The following is a 24,619-nucleotide window of genomic DNA, read 5'->3' on the forward strand; positions in this document are numbered from 1 at the left end:
TATTATTTTACTTTTCATATTTAATATATGAGTTTGGGAGTCTGCCACTACTGATCTCCATAGCACTAACTCTCCAAATGGTTATAGAGATCTTTGGTCCCACCTCCAAAGCCAGAATTGTTTGCAAAAAGACAGTCTATGGCCTATTGGTGTACTGATCACCCAAATAACATTTCTAAATAATACTTTACTTTCATAATGGAAAGGAAATAAATTCATATTATGAAAAGAGAAAGTGGGAACCATTAAAACATATCCCACTATTCCACCTTCCTTGCTTTTTTGTTGATTGACCTGTAAAATCACCTTCTACCCATGTCATTCATAAAAACAACTTGTTCAAAAACTGTAACCTTCCAGACTTAGCTCAAGTACTAAGACTTTATACAGCCTTTCCATTCATAAGAGGAAGTAGATCAGAGATAAGAGAATAATCAGGAAGCCATTGCAATGGCCCAAGGGAGATAATGAAACTCAATTTTCATAGCAGGCTTGTGTTGGGAAGGAAGCATTTCAGAGAGGTTGCAGAGGTTACTATAGGTGGGAGGAAAGGGAGGAGTAATGGGTGAGAGGAATTCATGACTATCTCCACAGTTGACATAAAGCAACATATATAATAAAAAATAATACATAAACAAGATCTCGGATGTCTTAATTCACTGATAAAATTCTCCCCAGGCTGTATAACTATTCCTTGGATTTGCTAAGTTCCTGTGCTAGGCTTCTGATACCAGCCCTGCATTTGAACTTGGCCCTGGGATTCCTACTGGCCCCTAATCAATTATCATTCCTGGATGCTCTGATGCCTGCTAGACCTGTACTATTCCCCTGGTTTTCCTCCTTTGAAAGTGCTGAGATGTTTGTCTAAAAGAAGGACATTAAGAGTGCAGTATGCTTTCAGTGATGTGCAACATGAGCCCCTGTAGGGGAAAGAATGCACTATGATAGAGAAACTTTATTTCCATTCTCAATGCATCCCTAAAAGCCATGGTTTGTAAGTTTTTGTTCATGTAAAAAGGGAACATGCGGGCACCTTTACTGTCCTGTGCAGGGCTATTTTTAATTTTTGTTCTTCGCTCTTTTTCTGTGCTTGTGATTTTAAAGGTGCCAGACTGACTGCCCTCGAGCCTAGTGTCCCTGATTTCTCCCAAGAATAGGAAAAATACCTGAGGCAGCAGAGCTGGTCATGTCTGGGGCCAGCATATTCACCTGACCCACTCTGGAAGAACATTCTCCAAAATATAAAGGAAAAAAATTGTTCCTTAGGAATTCAGCCCATCTCCTTTCATAGATGAGAAGACAAAACCTTATTATGCCAGCACCAAATCATTGCAGAGTTTTTGGGTTCAATAAGCATTTGAAAAAACTAGGTTTTGTGTTGTTGTTTTCTCTTCCATTCCCACCTGTCAGAATTCCATCCTTTATGGTTGGGCTCAAATATTTGTTTCCCCATAAAACTTTCCTGAGCCTTCTCAGATGCGATTTTCCTCCCAAATTTTATTGCACTTTCCCATAGTGACACTTTCTCATGTGGTTATGGAATCTATATAGTCCCCTAATGACTGTAAAAGCTACTGATATTGTCTGATCCACTGTTGTATGTCACAGGGAAGCCAAATATAGTACTGGACAAAGAGTAGATACCCGGGGAATGTCTTGAAGAGAATGAGAATTCCAACGCTTATCTTTTCAGCCTTACCTTCAGGACTCTTCTCTCATCTTTCCATCTAATCAGTGATGGAAATCTCCCCCAGGTTCTCAGACTGTCTATCAGCCTTGTAGGCCCAGACTCCTGGACTCCAGATATTACCCTTTGGGCGGTTGTGGTCTAGATTATTACCCCTACCTGCCTTGTAGACCAGCATTACCAATAGTTGATAACATCTGATTGAAACCATTTTTTCCACCAGAGATCACTAGTAGTCCCTGATGCATTATCAGGGAATCCAATTTGATGTCTAGAAAGGGAATTAATTAAAAATAATTTTGTTGACCTGCACTTAACTAATTTAAAATTTGAAATTTTTAAATTATAATTTTCTCAGGAATCCAACTGACTCTTTTTTAGTTTTATTTTTATTGCTGAGGGTATTACAAATGTCCCCGATTTTCTCACCTTTTGCCTTAGTCCACCCAGCACCTGCCCCAATCCTGGCCTCAACTGTACTATCGTATTTGTGCATGGGCTATGCATATATGCATATAAGTTCTTTTAGTAATCATCACATTATAAAAATATCTAAAGTACCACAAAACCTCTTTTGAATTGTTTTTTAATCAACCCTTAGTAACAGTGCCATTCAGCTCAGAATATTTTCATGTCACTAGTAGGACTTTTTCTGCTGATGTTAAAGCTGTATTTTTCTCCTTTTTTTAATATATTTTATTGATTTTTAAAAAATATATTTTATTGATTTTTTAGAGAGGAAGGGAGAGAGATAGAGAGCTAGAAATGTCGATGAGAGAGAAACATCGACCAGCTGCCTCTTGCACACCCCCTACCGGGGATGTGCCCACAACCAAAGTATTGTATATGCCCCTGACCTGAATCGAACCTGGGACCTTTCAGTCCACAGACCGACGCTCTACCACTGAGCCAAACCGGTTTCAGCTAAAGCTGTATTTTTCATTATTTACTATTGTATTACATTTTTCTTCAGATCAACCAAAGGCGATCAGTGATTTAAATATGAATCATTAAAGGTGAAAAAAATAGTAATAAAGATAATACCATAAATACGACTTCAGATTAATATTACAAATGTAAATTTTAGTGAACAGGTTTCCAATATATACAGGAAAAGAATCTGTATATGCTAGGATAAATATGATCTTTCCACACAAGCAGTTGAAAAAGAAGAGTTTAAGCTCTAAGTCTGATGATGACTCTTTAAAAATTAGATGTTATGTATTGCTTGTTATCCTCAATATGTTTTCTGTAATGAAATGTTGACAGATAATACCATGATGCTCTCAGAATTTTAGCATCTTTTCCAAACATAGCTCAGTGAACTTTCTAATTAATTAAACCAATTAAATGTTTTGTTCTGAATAATCACACACACACACAAAAAAAAATAGTGCTATATGAAATAATCTGCTTTGGTTACTAAAGTCAATGAACATCCATAATGTTAAACGTACTTCTCTAAAGTTATATATTTTTATAATAAAAAACAAGTACAAGTTAACTCTTCAACAGAAGTTTGAAAATAAATAAAGCCACACTTTTACAAATGTCAATAATATCTTGACTTTATAATATGTCAATCACAATGGAGATGACTTAGTTTTCAAAGGTTTAATTATTTTTCCAACACTTGATATTTCTTAATTTTTAGGAGGAAAATAATGGATTATACTATAATAAAGACATTCAAATCCTGCAACAGAATAGAAAGAAATTTTTACAGGGCCAAATTCAACTAGAGAAAATTAGAGATATATTTGCCTCTTTTCTCCCAAGTTGAAACAGTTAGCCCTCCTATTTTTAGGTGTGAAATGTTTGTCAATCCAATGTGACGAAGTGCTGAAAGCAGTCTTCATTCAGTGAGAAATCTCTCCACAATGTCAGATCTCTGTTCAATCCTGATGCATAGAACCAGGCAGAAGCAAGATTACATAGTGGTTAAGACTACAGATGCTAAAACTAGACTGCTTGAGTTTGTAGTTAGTTAACCATTTTGTGACTCAATTTCCTCATCTGTAAAAGGGGAATAATAACAGTTCCTATCACATAGGTTGTTGTGAATATGAAAGGATTTAGCACATAAAAAGCACCTAGAAAATTCCTGACACATCTGAAGTGCTAGGTTTGTTATAGCTTACCTGTAAATGCCTGCAGATCTTTGCAGACATCCCAGCGACCTGTAATTACTTAGTAGAAATAAAGAATGAGATGAGAACCTGGATGTGGATCTGACCTCTGACAAGATTCCCACGATGAAGCCAGATACAGAGAAAGACTAACCAGTACAGTGTCTCTCGCTGACATAAATATTTCTCTGAAATGATGTTGTACTTTTATTTAAGACTTAATGTGAATCTTTTAAAGCTAAACCTGATGTCCATCTGTGGTCCAGATGCCCCATGAATCCATTTAAGAATACTGGAAGTTTTCAGAATCCTGGGCCATAAGGGACTCAAGCCCTACAGTGTGTGGAGCTATTGCAGGATTTAAGGATGTTCAATCCAAGAACAGACTTGGAGGCAACACTCACTTAAATGCAATATTTTAAAGAGTGTCAAGTATAAGAGATGAGAGTTTTGTGTTTGTTTTTTTTTCATGAATCCCCTGAAGACAGAATTGGAACTGCTAAGTAGCCCTTAGAGTGAGCATTCCAGCCCAATCTGAGAAAGAACTTTCTGTCAGTCAGAGCTGTCTGGAAATGAAAGGGAATTGTTTTTGACCTGCCTATTACCAAGAGCTGGATGCAAAGGGTTTACAACCAGGGCTTTTGTGAAAGGAGTTGAAGTTTGCTTTTGGACCCCATTCCCTCCCAGTGTAATCAGACAAGCAGACTTCCTGAGGAGAAAGACTTTCCTAGTTAATCCTACCTACCCCTACCATCCCGAGAGCAATTGTCCTTAGATTCCCACGAGTAGAGTCAGGGCACTGGCCTTGACTTGAGTTCCACTCTGTCATTTTCTGCAGGCTCGTAGGCTGAGACAGCCAACTCCTCAATATTATAGCAGGATGCAAAATCCCCATCCTGCTGAACTTAAAGAGGATTGTGATGTCTAACCTGGTGATCTTGCTCATGATGGTGATGGCGATAGTAGTGGTCCCATTGCTTTTGCTGCAGACATTATGAAGCTGCTGTCTTCCTTGTGTTGGTTTCTATCCCAGGACTGAAGTGTTCCTCTGTGACTTTTCCCCCCCCCCACAGAGGAAGGGAGAGGGATAGAGAGTTAGAAACATCAATGAAAGAGATACATCAATCATCTCCCTCATGCACAACTCTTACTGGGGATGTGCCTGCAACCAAGGTACATGCCCTTGACCAGAATCAAACCTGGAACCTTTCAGTCCACAGGTGGATGCCCTGCCCACTGAGCCAAAATGGTTAGTGCTCCTCTGTGTATTCTTAACGGTCAATCCCTTCTTTCTTTCAGGCCGCTGTGCTCGCTGTGGGGAAAATGTCATTGGAGAAGGGACAGGATGCACTGCCATGGACCAGGTCTTCCATGTGGATTGTTTCACGTGCATCATCTGCAACAACAAGCTCCGGGGACAGCCCTTCTACGCCATGGAGAAGAAAGCCTACTGCGAGCCCTGCTACATTGTAAGTGCAGATTTGGTCCTCAGGTACTTTGCAAAGATATCTTCTTTGACAAAGTGCCAGTCACTCCAGATAGAATGTTTCCATCAGATCTTGACTCCGCCCCAGACTTCACAATATGTGTGCATGTAAATTGGCATATCTTATTTTTTTCCATGTGTTCATGTGAAAAAGGTGTGTTGGGATGGGGCTGCCATTCAATTAGTGGTCTTCTAGGAAGATCATCACCGTGTGGATTTCACGCTTGTATGTATTAGCTAAATTGTTATCTATCATAGCATCAGAGAGTTTCCCAAGTGGCAATATTAGGTGTCACCCTGAATTGTCAGTATTTGTTGAGAAATGTTACAGGCCTCTGGACTTGTCAATGCACTTTTAAACTCCTGGTTCCTTTGAATCACCTCTCTTCTACTGGGAAGATTTCTTACCTATCATACTCAGAGGTTTTCAATGATGTACATTGAGAAACTCTTTATTATACTGCACCTTAAAGGGAAATGAATAGTAATGCTGACTGAGCTAACAATTGCTGATGTTGTCTTTTTGAAGAACGTGACAAATATATACTTTAATAACATCAGTGGGTGACTAAAAAACACTCGTAGTCACATTATCTTAGCTTTTGGCCAGGTTATTCGCATGTATACATTAAGCAATCATATGATACAGCAATTTAATGGATGAACAGAATATTTTGTTAACCTACAGCAATTGTCTTTGTTATCCTTCTGCATGACTTTAATGTGTCTGCTGAACACTTATTAGTAAAAAAAAAAAAAAAAAAAAAAAAAAAGTAGTGCTTTTTGCAAACCTCTAAAAGAGCCATGGTTTGGCCCTCAGTGCCCAAGTATCCCTATTATAAAAACCCTAGGCCACGACATTGTCATGCCGTCACGCCATCACAACCAAAGACTGGTCATCAGGAGGCTACATGCAACGTGGGTGCTGCATGCAAGGTGCATGTGGGAAGCTGTAAATATTTCTCTCTTTTCCATGTCCAGTGTGGCTAGAGAGCAGTCCAGTTCCTGAGTAGGGGCAGCTGGGGATTGAGAAAATGAAAGAAAGAGACAGACACAGAGATGGAAGTAAAAAGCTAGGGCCGGGTAGGACCACTGAACTCTGACATGGACAGGGACAGGAACAGTGACCCAGATCCCATACAGCGTGTTTATTTTATACAGTGAGAAAAACAGGAAGTTTTACTAAAAGTCAAGACAAAGGAGATTATGTGCATTTTAGGGTGGGCCTGAGTCCTATTCATTCCTGGTGCTTGGCTGGATTTACATAATGAAACCCATTCCCTGGCACCTAGGCAGAAATAAGGTCAAGCTGACAACACTTCTGCCTTTTGGCAAAATGTTTTTCCAACACTGGCTTTGCCTACCACCATGGATTTAGCTGACAATTTAAAGAAATGCCAGTGTGCCTTCTCAGACTCTCTCTATAGGTGGTCAGTGCATGGCAGGGCATGCATGGGTGGGCAGGGACTTGTCTCTGGGTCCCATGTCCTGCCCTGCATGGCAGGAGTCAGTCAGTCAGGTCCTGCTGACATGGTGGGTCTGGGTCTCCCGCAATATTGCTTGCTGGGCCTCTAGTGTCAACATAGAGGAAGCTTCTGGTGTAAGACATTGGGAGTTATAAATGCCTTTGTAGATTCCTAAGTTTTAAATTGATTACAGAAGTACCTGGCCTCCTTGGCACTTTCCCATAACCTGACAGCTCTAACTCATTGCAGCCCTGGAATCTGTAGCACAGATCTAAAGGTTTTTTGAGATAAAGATCTTATAAGATTTAATATTGTTTTGCATTTCTTAGGCTTAATTTTATTTCCTTTTTTCTCCCCAAAGACAACTTAAACACTCGTATAGCATCATTATAGTGCCATGCAATGTTGGAACTGGAAAAAAAAATTTTTGGAAGATCATTAGTCTAACTCCTCTCTTTAGAAGTAAGAACACAGGGAAACAGACAGGAATACAGTGACTTCTTATCTTCTGTCATTAGTGTCCAAATCAGGGCTATATTCAGTTGTTGGCACTCTTAGTCCCGTGTTTTTGTTTTGTTTTTACAGACATCACACAATTTTAGTTTGTCCAGAACATAAACACCAACACAGTAAGGTCCTGTTGATCTGCAAGGAGCAATTGCATATCAAGGGAAGACAGTGAACAAAAGCTTACCTCTGTAGTGAATGAGAATATTTCAAATATCACCCTTTGAATCCTGTGTTGAAAAGAGAAAATTACAAACGCCCTGCCTTTGTCATTAGGTTGTGCAGACTGTCATTTGCAGTGACTTTCACATAGGACCACCATTATGAAATACTAGAGGGGCCATCCCTCAGCCCGGCCTGGCCCTTACCACAGTCCAGGAGCCCTCAGGGGTGGGAGATGGCCCAGCCATCAGGGGAAGGTGATGCTCCATCACACCTCTGCTGCTGCTACAACCAGCAGGGCAAGCCTTAGCTGGCCCTGGTTACCTGAGCCTTGGGCAGTCCTGAGAGGCTAAGCAGACACCATCTGAAGCTTGCCTGTGCCTTGGGCCAGCCCTCAGTGGCTGGGGGTCTGAGGGGTCTGGGGGAATCTGGAGACAGGTGCATGGCAAGGTTAGGCCCACCCAGCCTTGCTGCATGCCTGCTGCCCCAACATGGCTGAGGAGACAGGGTGCCTCCACCATCTTGTGGCTGTGGACGCCACCATCTTTCAGGGTGTGGCAATTAGTATATTCCCTCCTTATTGGCTGTGGGTGCCACCATCTTTGTGATGGTGTGAGGGTCAATTAGCATATTCTGTCTTTATTATATAAGATGCTAGTCTTAGGGAGCTCTGATGGTGATGTCAGCAGAGCCTAGGTAAGCAGTTATGCATGGCTGTTGGTCCTTATACTAAATGAGCACAGGCTGCTGAGATTTTGTACCTCTTATGTCTTTTCTCCATCTTTTTTTGGACTGCCTTGTTGATTCTTGCTACTTTAATGAACCTCATTTAGTTTTTCTTTATCCTTATGAGCTAGGAATCTTATAAACAATATTGGAAACAATGTAACATGATGTAAAGAATGTGTCTGGATTTGGTGCTATCATTTAATGTCTTGTCTCCTTGGGAGAGTTATCTGATCTTCCTAAGCCTCAGTTTCCTCATTTATATAGTGGGTGCTTTTGGGATTTTCTTGAAAAATAAGGTTTGTGGATATGAAATGAGGCAATCCTTGTAAAGTACACTTGGCTTGCTCAAGGAATGATTGTGAAATACAGTACATGCTATTCTGAGGTAAATTTTGACAGGATATCTGGCCTATTTAGTCTTAAAATGAGGACCTTCCATGTGCAGGGAGATTCAGCAGGCTTTAGAAAATTGTTTTAACCTGTCATACATAGCATTTTAAATGCTTTGCTTGCTCTCCTGAGTATGTAATAAAACCAAAGAAAGTCCAATCTGGCTAAATTATGGATTTCTGCAGTGAGTAGACTCAGATTTCTCTCCCCATTCCAGGTGATATTTCAGGCTGCAGCTCTTAGCTTCGATTGCCTGATACTATACAATGTTTATGACAAGGAACACTGTCTGGGAGGTACTCAGTCACATCCTTCCAAGACCTGTGTGAATTCAAATAATGAAAATTCTTGCCATCCTTTTGACTTCCCTCCCTCCTCAGAAAATTTAATCATGATTTTTCTTTAATGAGATTTATCCATGGTGATTGTAAAATGTAATTGAATTCTTATCAGAGTTCAGTTAAGATTTATTCAGAGACCCTTGTTCAATATTGATTTCAGAGTTCAGCCCAGGCCTTAAGCCCCACATTAGATGTGTTAGCATTTTAATTTCTTCTGAACTTTCATAAGTCCAATAAGCTGCCACATTAGAAATGTGGGGATGGGAAAACTGTGTCTATATATCCCTCTTGGAAGCAAAGCCCTTAGAACACACACCTGCAATGGCATTCAAATTGCCTCTTATTCCATTGGTGGAAACTGATGTCTGAAAGATATCCTGTACAAAGCAGGGAAAACCAGGCACCAAGCCTCAGTCAGTGTTTTGTTTTGTTTTGTTTTTTAAATTGATATAATCAGAATATTAAAGATAGTAGTTTATTCATTTCTCTCTAAAGACCACCCATGTTTGATGCTCTGGAGTCTAGGAAGGAGACCAGTCTAATTTTTGCCTAAATTCATCAACTGTAAATCATATTTAAGTTGAACATTTATATCATTTTGAGGGAAACTTTGTTTCACTGATCATTCATCTTTTCCTTTATTTTCTTAAATCCTTAATCCTTGCACATGCAAACCTATAATGAAATAAGCTTGACTCTGTATGGCATTGTAATTCTCTTTAATCATTTTATACATGCTTTTTTTATATTTACTGTTGATTGACTTCATATAAATATTTATATAGCTTCTCATGACTAATAATCATTACTTTTAGCTCTTTATATAGTTTTATATGCTTACACACTAAATTTTAAAACCATTTGCCACTAGAATGATATTTCTAATCCTTCCTAATTTCTTAGTATTATTAATAGCATTAGAGGCTCGGTGCATGAAAATTTGTGCACTCCAGTGGGCAAGGGGGGAGGGTCCCCTCAGTCCAGCCTATGCCTCTTGCAAGCCGGGATCCCTCAGGGGATGTCCACCTGCCAGCTTAGGTGCGTTCCCCAGGGAAACAGGCCTAAGCTAACAGTCAGACATCTCGCTGGCAGCCCGGGAACCATCAGCATATGTTCACCTGATGGCTTAGTCCTGCTCCCTATGGAGAGCGGGCCTAAGTCACAGTCAGATATCCTTAGCACTGCAGCAGAGGCAGGAGAGGTACCAGCCACTGCCACTGTGCTCTCAGCCATCAGCCCAGCTTGTGGCTGAGCTGAGCTCCCCTTGTGAGAGTGCACTGACCACCAGGGGGCAGCTCCTGTGTTGAGTGTCTGCCTCCTGGTGGTCAGTGTGTGTCATAGAACCAGTTATTCCCCCTTAGGGTCAATTTTCATATTAACCTTTTATTATATAGGATGCCTATAAATAAAATTTTATATTATTTTATTTTTAGTAACTTTCTTAATTTATAGTACTTAGTTTATGGCAATTTGGAGAACATTTGATAGATTTCTTGAGAAATATTTTTCAGTTTACAGAACCATCATAGTAATGAGATTGCATTTTAAACTATAACCTATCCACTATTAAAAATTTGTATCCTAGCCAAAACTAGTTTGGCTCAGTGGATAGAGGGTCAGCCTGCGGACTGAAAGGTCCCAGGTTCAATTCCGCTCAAGGGCATGTACCTTTGTTGCAGGCACATCTCCAGTAAGGGGTGTACAAGAGGCAGCTGATCGATGACTCTCTCTCATCAGTGTTTCTAACTCTCTATCCCTCTCCCTCTCTGTAAAAAGTCAATGAAATATATTTTTTAAAAATGAAACAACTTTGTAAAAAAAAAAAAAAAAAGAAAGAAAGAAAATTTGTGTTCTAATAAAAGAATAATATCCAAATTGACCATATTTCTGCTACATTCACAAACCACACCCATCAGCCAATCATGAGCAAGTATGCAAATTAACCCAACCAAAACGACTGTGACCATGGAAAGAGCAGGAGGCTTGAGTTGCCCCCGGCAATGGAGGAAGCCAAGCTTTCCATGCACTCTGGCCTGCCCTGGCCTCCCCTCAAGGCTACAAAGTTTCAATTATAGAAGATAAATAAATCCCAACAAAAATTTCAGCAGCCATGGAGCTGGAGAGAACAGGAGGCTTGAGTTGGCCCCAGTGATGAAGGAAGCCAAGCTTTCCTCTGCTCAAGGTTACAAGGTTTCAATTATACAAGATAAATAAATCCCAGATACCAGGCCCTCTGCTTGAGCCACCAGGGGACATGGCTGGCTGCAAACTACCACAGGCCCCTTACTCGGGACATCCTACACCAAAGGGAACCCCACCCTGATCCGGGACACGCTTCCTGGCCAACCAGCCAGCCCCCACCAGTGCACCAGGCCTATATCCTATCTAATAAAAGAATAAATGCAAATTGACCACTCTAGCACACAAGATGGCTGCCACTATGTAGTCAAAGATGACTGCCCTCTTATGGACACAATATGGCAGCCACAAGATGGCCAGCAGGGGAAAGCAGTTGGGAGGGACCATGTCTGCAAGGGAGGGCAGTTGGGAGCGATCAAGTCTACAGGGAAGGGTAGTTAGGGGTGACTAGGCCAGCAGAAGAGGGAAGTTTGGAGCAACTGGGCCTACATGGAAGGGCAGTTGGAAAGGACCAAGGTCTGCAGGAGAGAGCAGTTGGGGGGGACCAGGCCTGCAGGGGAGGGCAGTTAGGTGCAAACAGGCTGGCAGGGGAGCAGTTAGGCATCAATCATGCTGTTAGGGGAGTGGTTAGGGGGTGATCAGGCTGGCAGGCAGAAGCAGTTAGGGGCAATCAAGAAGGTAAGCAGGTGAGCAATTGAGAGACAGCAGTCCTGGATTGTGAGAGGGATGTCCAACTGCCTGCTTAGGCCTGATTCCACCAGGGATCCCAGATTGGAGAGTGTTCAAGCTGGGCTAAGGGACACCTGCCCACTCCGTGCACAGGTGTCATGCACTGGGCCTCTAGTTTAAGAAATAAACCATTAGCAATTCAGGTGAAATCCTTTAGGATCCCAGATTGGAAGGGGTGTAGGCTGGACTGAGGGACAACCCCCCGCCCAATGCATGAATTTCGTGCATTGGGCCTATAGTTTATTTATATTTATTTAGAGTCAATTTAATGAGTGCATTATTTTAATTTTAATTTGTAGAATTATTAACAAAACCAAAAAGATGCTTTTCTACTTTGGTAATAGATCTCTTAAAATATTAGTTTTGATTATACTTATGGATCAAATTTAAGAACACTAAGCTTCCTTGGAAAGCAAGATGATAAAGATAAAATATATTGCTTCTAGTCCTTGCTCTCCTGGCGTGTTACTTAATTTCTGAGTACCAGTTTTTACATTTATTAAAGGGAAATACTTTTTTCCTGTCTTCAAAGTGAAGGAATAAGCAAGTTTATTTTGTTCATCATGAAATTGTTTACTAATATAAGGGTTTGATTTGATTAATAACATTATTGTCATTGCTTTTTCCCTCTGCAAATCTGATGCAATTTAGAAATTCTCTAACTTTGGGGTAATTTGATAGCTGCAGTTTCTATGGAAATACCAAAATAAATAGATGCCATAGAAGAAATATGAAGACCTATATGAGAAGGATAAAGATTTTTGTGCTTTGCTTAAGAATATTTTTATGTTGTAATGAGTCTGAAGAGTAGCAGCAGAGCCTCCTACTTGTGTGCCCTTCTGCCCTGAAGGACACAGGCTTACCCATAAGTGTAGATTGACAAAGAGTTTCTGTGTCCTACACATAGCCAACGAGTCTGTGCCTACAAACAGCACATCAGAGATTCTCAGGAAGCCTGTTTACGAAATGGCAGCCAAGGTCTTCCTTCCCTTCACCCAGAGCACTTCCTCAGAATGGAGCAGACCCAGCTCCTACCTCTTCAGAAGTGGAAGTTGTGTAGACATTTTTATTAAAGATCCAAGTGATTAAAAGACCTCACGAAGTAGGCCAACTCCACAGGAGACTAAACACTTTGAGGTCCCTGAATTTGGCACATTAATGTTCAGCACTTTAGAGGCCTTTTGCTTCCTTATGTCATTCATTGGCTATCATTAAAGTATTCTATCTTTTCCACCTACGTTAAGAGGCCAGTGTTCTACCTCTTCAGAAAAGTTATTCTTTTTTTATGCTTATTTCTTTCTAATAAAATGTTTTAAAGGCAGTTATGGCTAGGGCTTTATGTGGGTGTTGGGAAATGAACTGAAAGTTGGGACTAAATCTGAAAAATCCACATGAACATCCCTTCTTCCCTTTTCTTGATTGCCCACCTCTGCTCACTCATCTCCAATGAGTCTTTGTCTCTCTCCTTTCATAACACACATACACACATACACACATGTAAAGGCATTTTCTTCTTGGTATCACATCATCACTCCCCAAGTACTCTCCCATAAACAGGGAGAAAATGCTTCAAAAAAGATGAAAACTTGTCAATTATCATTTTAAGAGATTTAACCATGCTAAGAATTATGAATAGTTTCATCTTCCATTTATATAGCTCCTTACAGTTTACAAAGCTTCTGAGCAAAAATTATTGTACATGATCATACCTATTAGAACCTTATGAATGAGATAAAAGGGAGTCTAGTCCCATTTTGCAGCAGCTTTGATAGTTTCAAAGTAAAAGACAAAATGAAGATTATGAATTGATCTAATTTTATTGCTGGGTTATTAAAATCCTGAAACTAACATTCAACTTCCTAAAAACATGCACATACTGACAGCCCCTGTGATTATAGTTTTCCATTTTCAACCTATTAGCTGATGACCACATGGATTATATCTGTATTATACAATGCAAAGTGCTAAACTTGAACTGGTGAAAATAAATCATTCCCTGTCTTTTCTTGAGCATTTACATGTGGCTTTCCCTTAAAGGTCTCAGGTTTTAAAGCAAAAACAAAAAAACAAAACTTCATTTATTTATTATTTTTGTTAAAAATAATTATAACAACAACTAATATTTGTGTAGTGCTTTAACTTTTACAAAGTACTTTCCTTTTGTCTCATGTCACCCTCTAAGGACTTAAGAAAATAGGTACAATTATAACCACCTTCATTTCCAGTAGTAAGAGCTTTGGAAATGGTCAGCTTGCTTGGTTCCATGGGACATGAGTGCTAGATCTGAGTCTTGACCCTGGCCTTTGGTTCTCAAATCCAGCTTTTCCCACATATCCAAACAGTGATTGGATATAATTTGTTATTACTAGGTTTCTCTTCCCTAATTAATTTTTCTTTATTACCATTTTTTATAGTGTCAAGTTAAAAATATGTACAGGTAAACCAAACTGAATTTTATAGATGTGGCTTTTGCCTTATTGTTAGAGAAATACTGAGCTCAGAATATCCTTTTATATGGTAGTAATTTATTTATTCTTTATTCACATATTTAACTTTCATTTTTATTTAATTCCTTCATTTTTACAGCTGAGTAGTATTGCAATGTGCAAATGTATTGCAGCTTTTTACCTACTCATCTACTGATGGACACTTAGGCTGCTTTCAAGTGGAAATTAAAAACACACACACACAAAAAAAAGAAAGAAAGAAAAAAAACCCTCTTAAGTATTGTATGCCTAGGAGAAAAAAAATATTTGAAAATATATGGAAAGATGCAAAACTATCCCATCTCAATAACATAACAGTTTATATTTTTTGACACACACTTATTTTCTATTTCAATGTATGTGAGTATGGATATATGTTTATAGCTATAATGACACATCTCTATATATATGTGTTTACACACACACAATGGAATCATATCATCTGTACTAATTAGTGACTTGTTTCTGTTTCATAACAGTGTTGTCTTTTATAGAAATAGTTTCTTTTAAATATTTCATGGACATTCAAAAATAATGTATTCCATCTTTCTGAAGAAAAAAACATGACTCCAGTATTCCAGCAGACAAATTAATTAATCAAAATAAAGTGTTGGTGGGGGACAGCCCAGAACAAATACAATGATACTAATCATGAACCAACAAAACTAATAGTTTTTATTTTTAATAGTTAAAAATAAATAAGTAGGAAAAGGTGTAACATTAAATTCTGACCAAAATAAAATATTTATTACCTACTAAGTATAGCATCAACACTAGATAAAGTACAAATCAAGACAAAACTACCATATAGACCAAAGAACAATATCTTTATTAAAGAGGTCACAGTTTCTACAGAATAGTCCTATGCTTCTCTTTATTAAATACCATTACATTGAAATATATAAATACAAGATGAAGATGGTAAAACCATATTCTTTATAAAACTTTAACTCATTTCTTGCAGTGTTCGTGACAAATTATAGAAATTGAGTAATATAATTTATTTAATCTATATAAACAAAGAGATTGTAAATTTTTTCTAATATCTATTGAAGATTTAAATATAATATATATATATGTGTGTGTGTGTATATATATGTATATATATGTGTGTGTGTGTATATATATATATATAATATCACAGACTGAAAAGGAAAGGTAGACATTTCTTACTTTGGCTGGCAGAATCTCACATCTATAGATGAGTAAATAAGTAAACATATTCCTGAGTGAAGAGTTCTTAGAAGTAGTGATTATGATAACTCTGCATGACAGTGAGAAAGGAATGCAGTCAAAGTGGAACTTTGAGCAAAACTAGTGTCATTAGTTGCAACAAGAGTACAAATATATTAATCTAAAAAGAAGAAGAAAAAAAGAAAAGGACAACAAAATCAACTTAAAGGAGGAAGGAATTAATTAAATAAGGGCACATATTAATAAATGAAAAAATACTAGAATTATTAGGTATAGGAAATTATTCTTTTGAAAAATCAATAAAATAAACATCCAATGAAAATAAAAGAGAAACAAAAATTAGTGAAAATTAGGAATAATAAAAGAAGTTCTTAGCAAAGGTATCACACATTTTGAAATTGTTGCACCTCAAATTTTATATAAAGGAGGTTATTTTCTGTACAAATCTAACATACAGAAGAAAAAAACTTTTATAACATCAAACGCATGAATGAAATGTAGAGATACTACCTGAGATAGAACTAAAATATTTTACTGACAGGATATTTCAGATCTTTAGAGGACTGATTCCTGTTTTGTTTCTACTTTCAAAACCTAGGAGGAAAAAAGATAAGCTTCCCAAAACATTTTATAAATCTCAATTAATACCTAATCTAGCTTGTCCTCAAAAGATAACTATGCTAACCTTTCACCAATGCAGAAATCCTAAGTAAAGTTAACAAATTGGATTTCACATAATGAAACATCCAAGGTTATTCTATGATGGCAATGTTAGGACAATATTAAGAATTTGTAACATAATTTATTGTATTGATTTATCAAATTTTAAAAATACTAGATAGTTTTTAAGGCATTTAATGAAATTTATAGTGCATTCTTATTTTTTAAAATTACAATAACACACACAAAATAAAATAAAAAAAATTAAAAATCTCTAAGTAAAATAGAAGAAATAGGATTAAATAAACTCATGGCCAGCCTTCTTCCTAAATCTTGTTAGTTATGCACAGGATCATGGGTGTTATAGTAATACTGGAGGCCTGGTACACAAATTTTGTGCACAGGTAGGGTCCCTAGGCCTGGCCAGTGATCAGTGCTGATCAGGCCTTCCTTCCATGCCACCCCATGATTGTCGGTGCACATTATAGCAAGTCACCGAACTCCCAGTTTCCCAGTTGTACACCAAGGGGACACCTTGCATACTAGCCTTTTATGTATGTATAGACTAGGGGCCTGCTGCATGGATTTGTGCTCATTGAAAGGAAATTAATTAGAAGGGGGCAGGAGGGGTGAGACTGGATAGAGGGGTCCAGTCTCACCCCTTTTAGTCTTTTTTTATGTATACATTTGAATTTATTATGTAATATTTCTAGTACAGATACAAGTATAAGGCATAATATTATTACACTTTATGAATCCATTACCTATTTAATAAAGATGTAATATGCAAATTTACTGTCACTCCAAGATACATGATGGCTGCCCCCATGTGGACACAAGATGTCCACCACAAGATGGTCAGCAGGGGAAAGCAGTTGTGGGTAAACAGGCCAACAGAGGAGGGCAGTTAGGGGTGACTAGGTCAGCAGAGGATGACAGTTAAGAACAACCAGGCCTGCAGGGAAAGGCAGTAGAGGGGTACCAGGTCAGCAGGAGAGGGCAGTTAGAGGAGACCAGGCTGGCAAGGGAGGGAAATTTGGGGTGACTGGGCCAGCAGGTGAGGGCAGGTAGGGGAGGTCAGGTGGGCAGGGAAAGGCAGTTAGGGTTGACCAGGCCAGTAGGGGTGGGCAATAAGGGGCAATCGGGCCTACAGGGAAGGGCGGCTAGGGGCAGTTGGGCAGATAGAGGGGCAGTTAGGTATCATCATGCTGGCAGGATAGTGGTTAGGGGATGATCAGGCTGGCAGGCAGAAGCAGTAGGGGCAATCAGGCAGGCAGGCAGGCAGGGAAGTGATTGGGAGCCAGCAGTCCTGGATTGTGAGAGGGATGTCCGACTTGCCTGCTTAGGCCTTATTCCACCAGTGATCCCAGATTGGAGTGTTCAGGCTGGGCTGAGGGACACCTGCCCACCCCATGCACAGATTTTTGTGCACTGGGCCTCTAGTTTAAGAAATAAAACAATAGCAATTCAGATGAAATCCTGTAGGTTTCTATCCTTAATCACCTTCTCAGAATTCCTGTACAGAGGTAACCACTATGCTAATTTTACATTCTATTTATGCATTTTTTTTATATTTTTCTACTTATCTCTAAAAATATATAGTATTTTTTGCATGTAATATTTCTTAATTTTAAATAAATGGTATTGTGTATCATATCCCTTTTCAGAGAAATTTTCTCTCAGTATTACAAGATTAAGATGTATAAATAAATACTTATAGATGACATGATTATTCTATAATATGAAATTATAGAAAATCCAAATTATTAGATTTACAAAAGTCTAGTAAGCTGACAAAATAAAAAATTAAATATAGGCTTAGAAAATACAAAAGGAAAATAAAACTTATATAGAATTAACAAAAATATATAAAATACCTAGGTAAACCTTTAAAAGTGTAAGTGGTCTAAGATTACTACAAAATTTTACAGGGATGATTAACACATGAGCAAAATGATTTAGTTATGAATATGCTTTGGAAAGCACCTCTCCCTTCCACAGGCATCCATATTAGCACCCTATAATTATCCAACAGCAAGGCATTTGTGTGGGGGAAGAATAGCTATTGCACTGTCCTTTGCTAATGTTTTTTATTTAGCCATTTCCATCAAATAGCTACTAGGCCTTTGGTGATCTTAGTTACTGCTCACCACATCTTGCAGGCACCAAGGTGGCCTTAGGAAAGGATAGTGACATGCATACCTGTCAGTAGTATGCACAGCATAAGAATGAGACCATACAAAACATAATGAAAGAAAATGAAACATAATGACCTTTTCCTCCAGTTCCAATCCCATATTACATTAATTTCTGTTGTCACATAATTCAAATGTTTTTTAAAGATCTAAAGAGAACCTTAGAAATTCAAAACAGCATTTATAGCTGAGAAAACTTACTAAAGCCCAAGAAAGCTGACTGATTAGCCTGAGGTTACATGGTTTATTAATGGCAGAGGCAGGAATAGAAACCATAAACCTTGATGATGCCTTCAAAGAACTGTATTCTTTGGGACTGACATGAAGAGGTTTAACCATATGTAGCTCCAGGCTCCAGAAAAATATCCCTAGCAAATGTTGGATTCCATCAATTTTGGTTGGAGAGTGTAGAAATAGGCCAGTGTTTGCTTCAGTCCCAACCAAGATGGGGAGTCTCAAATTTCCAGGTTAAATGCCTCTGAAACTTTATGCTAGAACCTTCCCACTGCCCTAGTTTGTTTATTTTTAAATCAAGCATGAACTCACCACTCGGTGTTTGCTGGAGTTTGGATGAATGTCAGTATCAGGCCACTGTAATAATGATTTAAGATTATTTAATCCTATTACTTATACACTTCATTAGGCTGAGTGAACTGTTGGCAGTGGTTCAGTAAACTTCCTACTTTAGAGATAAAAGGATAGAAAGAAAATAGGGAAGGAGTATGTTCCTCATTTTCTTTCATATTTATCTTATATCTCTTAAAGAATAAAAGGAATGATAATTTCAAAGCTATAGCATGGAGTCTGTGTTAGTAGGGTGTTATGAATGCTCTGTACCATCAGAAGAGAAAAACATAGGTTTTACATTATTTCCAATTACAAAAACAAAGACTCGTGCAAGGAAGAGGAGAGGGCGGATAGAGAGAGAGTATATTTTACCTAGGGCTTAGGTAAGATATTCATTATTAGCAGCCTGGTATGAGGCAGGGAATGATTTTTAAAGAAGGAATACTGAATTTAAAATTGTCGCCAGCTTGACCAACTACTATTTTGCATTCACCTCATTTTTTTTAAAACTTAAATTTCCCCACAAACAGAATGAGAGTAGTATTTCTTACCTCTGTGGCTAAATGAGGCTTCCGAGAGGGATGGGCAAAAATCAGTGTGTGGGCTTTGAGCAGTAGGTAGCTGCACAGTGCCAGGCCCCAGAGCCATACATACAAAATCTGCAGAGGAAGATTTTGTCTAACTTGAATCACTAAAGGGCAGTTATTAGTCAGCATTTCCATCTCTGGAATGTTACCTGCACCTGCACGTTCTTGGTTTAAGAGCTCAGAGTCTGCGGGGCAGTGGCAAGTCATGAGACTCTGGAAGCTTGAGTTATCCCAAAACATGGAGGAGGTCACCTGCTTTGGAATCATTCCAAAGTCCTCATCCGAGAAGTAGAGTTCTGGACCACTCCCCAGAACCTCTGTACAATGATCCAGGAAATTTGCATCTTTCAAAAGACTTTGAAGAAAGTTTCTGTGCACACTCAGGTTTGAGATCCATGTGTCTGTTCTTTCAGCCCAGCTCATGTAAGAAGTCCCAAAATACTCACCTATGCATTATTTTTGCAGCACTTGCCAAACTACACTCTCTTCTCCTGGACATTGATACCTTATGGCATCTCTGTGCCCCAGGCTGCTATCTGCCTTGTACTTTTTCCCAACTCCATCTTTTGAACATCTGTATCAACCAACCTTAAAATGTTTTCCTAGAAGTTCAGCAAATAGATGTGGCCTTGTCTAAACATGCAAGGTTTTTGTTTCTCCCTCTCATTGAATTTAACCCTGTATAGTATTTGAATATTTGGCATTTTCTTTTACTGGTGTGAAACTCTTAGAAGGTGTTGTATTGGGTTGGGAGGGGGGTGGTATGTCACATCTTCCTTTATTCAATAGATGAACCTATTGTTGCTTCGATATTTACGGGGAGCGGGGCAAGGGAGATTGGAGGAAAACCCTGTTTCACTCTTGATCCCAGTGTCTCCTAAGATGGTCTTTGACTCTTGGCCCTTAGATGTACCTTGCATCTGAGACTTGTGTGAGTACTATAAGAAGCAACCAGAATTTTGCTCTGGGAGCCTAAGAGAAGTTATTGCTGAAAAGTAAACATAAAAGATTGAAGACCAAGATGTGAAAGTGAAGCCAGTGGCAGCACTCAAGGTCAAACACACAGACCTAACTTGCAGTTGAAATTTGCCAGGGAGTTTGAGTGGAGGTTCTCTAATGTTCTGATGACTTAGAAGCGGGTGTGTGCATTCTCTTCCACAGTCAGGTTTAGAGAAAAGCATTGACTTCCTGGATCTGTCTTTTGTTCACCTGCCTGCAGAGTTGGGGATGCCAGCTGAGGTTGGCATCATCATTACTGAGAGGTGAATGCTCTTTTTGAACACTTCATAGTGATAGGTGTGGTGTATTGCAGATCAATTGAAAATATTTGTTTACTTTTTAACCAAATTATTATTTAATAATCAGTCTTCTATGGGTATAGTATGGGAATATAGGATGGCAAAAGAGGAGGAAAGACCTGCATAGGGGTGGCACAGTGGATGGATTCACTGAGAACTCTTTAAGCAATCTGAAAAAAAATCACAAACATACATATGTATTGAATTTTAAAATTATATCAAATATATTTTGGAAAGGATAGTAAATATCTTCCACATAAGTTATTTTTATTTTATGAGCTCTTTAATAATGCTAAAATATATTTCAGACAATTTATATTAATAAAGCCATGGGGGTATGTCAGTTAAAATAAAAGTTCTAAAATTCACCATAAAAAAGTGAAAATTTATATTTTAATCTAATTTTGGTAAAGACTCTAAATTTTATTAAAAACCACAACAAATTATATATTGTGGATTTTTTGTTTTTTGTTTTTTCAAAATAGTGCTAATAGTGTAGAGAACTTTGGAGGTGGGGTACAGATATGGGGGTGGGGAGGGGAAGGACTAGGAACATTTGGGAGAAAGGGAGGAATTCACCAAGTCTTCATTGAGGAAGAGATCTATATTAGCGGGTCACATAGGAAGTTTTATTTTCTCCAAATGTCTCAAGAGGAGTGGGAACTGCTCCTGTCCCTTTTTACAAAGTAGCAACATCAAGGCTTAGAAAATCAAGGGTGTTGGAAAATGAGGAATTAGAACTTAGAGCAGAATGTTGAGCTCCTGCACTTGAAATCAGCCTCTACCTTTCTCTTAAATAAATTCAAGCTAACAGATGGGCTGTCATCAGTAGGACGTTTTCTTAATCAGCAAGCCTTTTTTTTTTTTTTTAGAGCACTCGGGTCCTAGTTTGGTTACCACTGTTTTGAGACTTCTTCGGTATGCCCTTCTATCTGAAGATAAGCATGCTCTCCTCTACATCCTCGGAACTTTTATCAGTACCACTAGAGGCCCAATGCACAAAATTCATGCAAGAGTAGGCCTTCCTTCCCCCACCTCTAGGTGTGGGCTTCCCTCTGGCTCCTGGGACCTGGGCTTCCTTCACAGCCCTGGCTTCATCAGGAAGGACATCTGGTCTAATTAGCGTATTATGCTTTTATTATTATAGATTGTTTTATCCTTCAAACTTGTTTTAACCCATTACTCTCTCAGCATCCTGTAAATAGACTGTGAGCTCAAAGGAGTAAGCTCACTGTTTCTGTTGTTCTTTATCATATTTACCCTCCTGATCTTGCTTTATATATTTAAAAACTGCTCAGAGCAGTATCTCTTACCTTGGGGGATACATAGTAATTTTTTTTTTGATGAGTTTATAGCCAGTTCAAGCTGCTATAACAAAATACCATAGACTGAGTAGCTGAAACAATGAAAAAATTTTCTCCTAGTTCTGGAGGCTGATTGTCAAAAATGCAGGTGGGAGCACAGTGGGTTTCTGGTGAGAGCCCTCTTTCTGACTTGCAGAAGGTCACATTCTGAGTGTCTTCACATGATATGGGGAGAGAGGTAGCAGGACCACACCCCCATAAACTCATGTACACCTAATTGCCTCAAAAAGACCCCATCTGCAAATGCTATTACATTGGGAGTTGGGGACTAAGGATGAATTGGGGGCAGGCACAATTTAGTCTCTACATTGAATTATACCCTTTGGCTATAGGTCTATGAATGCATTATTGGCATTGGTTGATAAAGTAGCAATTAGAATATCCTGTTTTTAAGTATAGAAGCTATATATTTAGACATTTAACAGGTGTACATCAATCATCCTATGGCTTCAAAGAATTTTGTTAGACATTCGGTAGGACCTTATTCATGTTTAACACATTGTGTGTTCCTGCTTCAATTTTCTTTAAGGATACAATTTTACCCACTAGATCTTACCACAATTTTAAGCGCAGAAGAGAGAGAAGGCTTTGTTCTTGAGAGGGTTGTTGTGTGTTCCCATTAGATTATTAGGAAATTGGCACAAGTGGCAGGAAGCCAGACTGCCCTAAGTCTGGCTGGGCAGTGTCCACAGGTCATTCCGGCAAAGCTGGACTAACGATGTGTTCTCCCATAAAGTGCTTGCTGTCAAAGTCTCTGTCGGGCTTAACTCCTCATTCACGGATCAATAAGCCTCACCAACTTGCCAATGTCATTAAGAGGTGGTAGGTTAAGCATTACTATTCATTAAGTTCAAAGTGAAATAAAAGGAAGAAGGTTGTTTTTGTGAAATGCACTCTCAGAATTCACTCAAGGGTAGTTCTGAGGAAGCTGGGTGATTACTGTCTCCATTAACTTGGGGAAAATGAGCATTTAAATATTTATCTCTTGGATATTCTTCACTGGAGAGTAAACTATTTGCTCATCGTAAGAGCCATTAAATGAGCACCTTCTGTGTACAAAGGACTGAGTTCAGTGCTAATCAAGACACAGGATAGCATGAGACTCAATCCATGCTATCATATAGCCTTTAGATGAATGAGAAGCTCCAGACATTGCACACAACTGTAATACAAGGCAAAATCGATCAGGGAGAGAGACTCAGGGAGAGGTGAGAGCACAGAGGAAAGATTGGGGGTGGGGGTGGGGGCATCCAGCATCCAGAAAGTCCCTTTAGGTCATGATGCAGCAATTTAGCCAGGCCTTGGAAGTGGAGTAGGATTTGTTAGGGTGAAAAGAAGAAAGAACAGTTCCAATTTCAAAACATTTCTTTTTCATGTTGAATTCTTTTACAATTTCTGGGTTTAAAGGAAAAGAAACTGATTTCGGCTCATTGGGCATTTTTAAAAAATATTTTTTTTATTGATTTCAGAGAGCAAGGGCCAGATAGAAACATCAATGATGAAGAGAATCATTGATTGGCTTCCTCCTGCATGCCCTTTCCTGGGGATTGAGCCTGCAACCCAGACATGTGCCCTTGATGGAATCAAACCTGGAATCCTTCAGTCTATAGACTGATGCTCTATCCACTGAGCCAAACCAACTGGAGCGGGGGGGGGGGGGGGGGGGGGGTGGGGGGGGCGGGGGGGGGGCATTCTTATATGTGTTTATTATTCTGCAGAAAATTTGGAAACGGGTTCATAGGTTTTTCTGCATACATGGCAGATTATCTTGGACTAATCACCTTTCTCTGGCATCTTCATAGTATTCATCACAAAGGCCACATTCCTTTGTCTGGGGACCACAAAAAATAATAGCCAAAGAAAAAAGCCATAGTGATCGCTGTCCTTCCTTTTTTGAAAAAAAAGCTGTGAAAGAAGCAGTACTTTAGCTCTAGAAAAATTAAATCTATTTTGCTAGTAGAATTGATGCCATTGAAGCTATAAAGGACTTTGATGCTCTAACCCAGGCTCCTCTTTGGCAGATTAGTAAACTGAAGCCCAGTACGATGCAATTTTTCCATGTAAAAGAGAGTCATGTGAATTTTCTAAATCATATAACAACCAGTGTGTTATATAATATTTATTGCTTTCACATGGAAGAGATGATTAATTAGGCTTTTTCAGAAAAGAATAACATAACTTCCAATTCCCTAAGTTACTGTTGTATGGTTATTAGGCAATGCCACTTAATAATCTACCTGTTTTCCTACTGTGTTAATTATATATCTTTTAGCATTTACCACCTGTATCAATTGCTAAGAATAATAATACCTTATACTTAAATGCATGTGCCCAAAGTACTTTTTTATAGTTGTTTTCCATTTGATGTTCACAAGGTAGGTGTCATTCTGGATTAAACAGGAGAAAACTGAGGCTCAGAGAAGATAGCTCCCACAGAGCTAAGAAACTAAAACAAGGATCTGACATCCATTCTCTATGAGTCTGGTTTTCTTATCTATGTTTC

General features: G+C 38.7%; 1 protein-coding gene across 5 annotated transcripts in view; it reads left to right on the top strand.

Moving 5' to 3' along the window:
• The window catches only part of LPP (LIM domain containing preferred translocation partner in lipoma), a 636,317-nt gene that overhangs the window by 518,612 nt on the left and 93,086 nt on the right, over window positions 1-24,619 (top strand). For all 5 annotated transcript variants that reach the window (XM_084871808.1, XM_084871812.1, XM_084871810.1 and 2 more), the window contains one exon: window positions 5,116-5,285. In XM_084871808.1, coding sequence (XP_084727934.1) covers window positions 5,116-5,285 — 170 coding nt within the window. The remainder of the gene's footprint in view (window positions 1-5,115; window positions 5,286-24,619) is intronic.

The sequence above is a fragment of the Pipistrellus hanaki genome (assembly GCF_964339955.1).
Source record: "Pipistrellus hanaki genome assembly, chromosome: 2".
In the NCBI taxonomy this organism is placed as follows: Eukaryota; Metazoa; Chordata; class Mammalia; order Chiroptera; family Vespertilionidae; genus Pipistrellus; species Pipistrellus hanaki.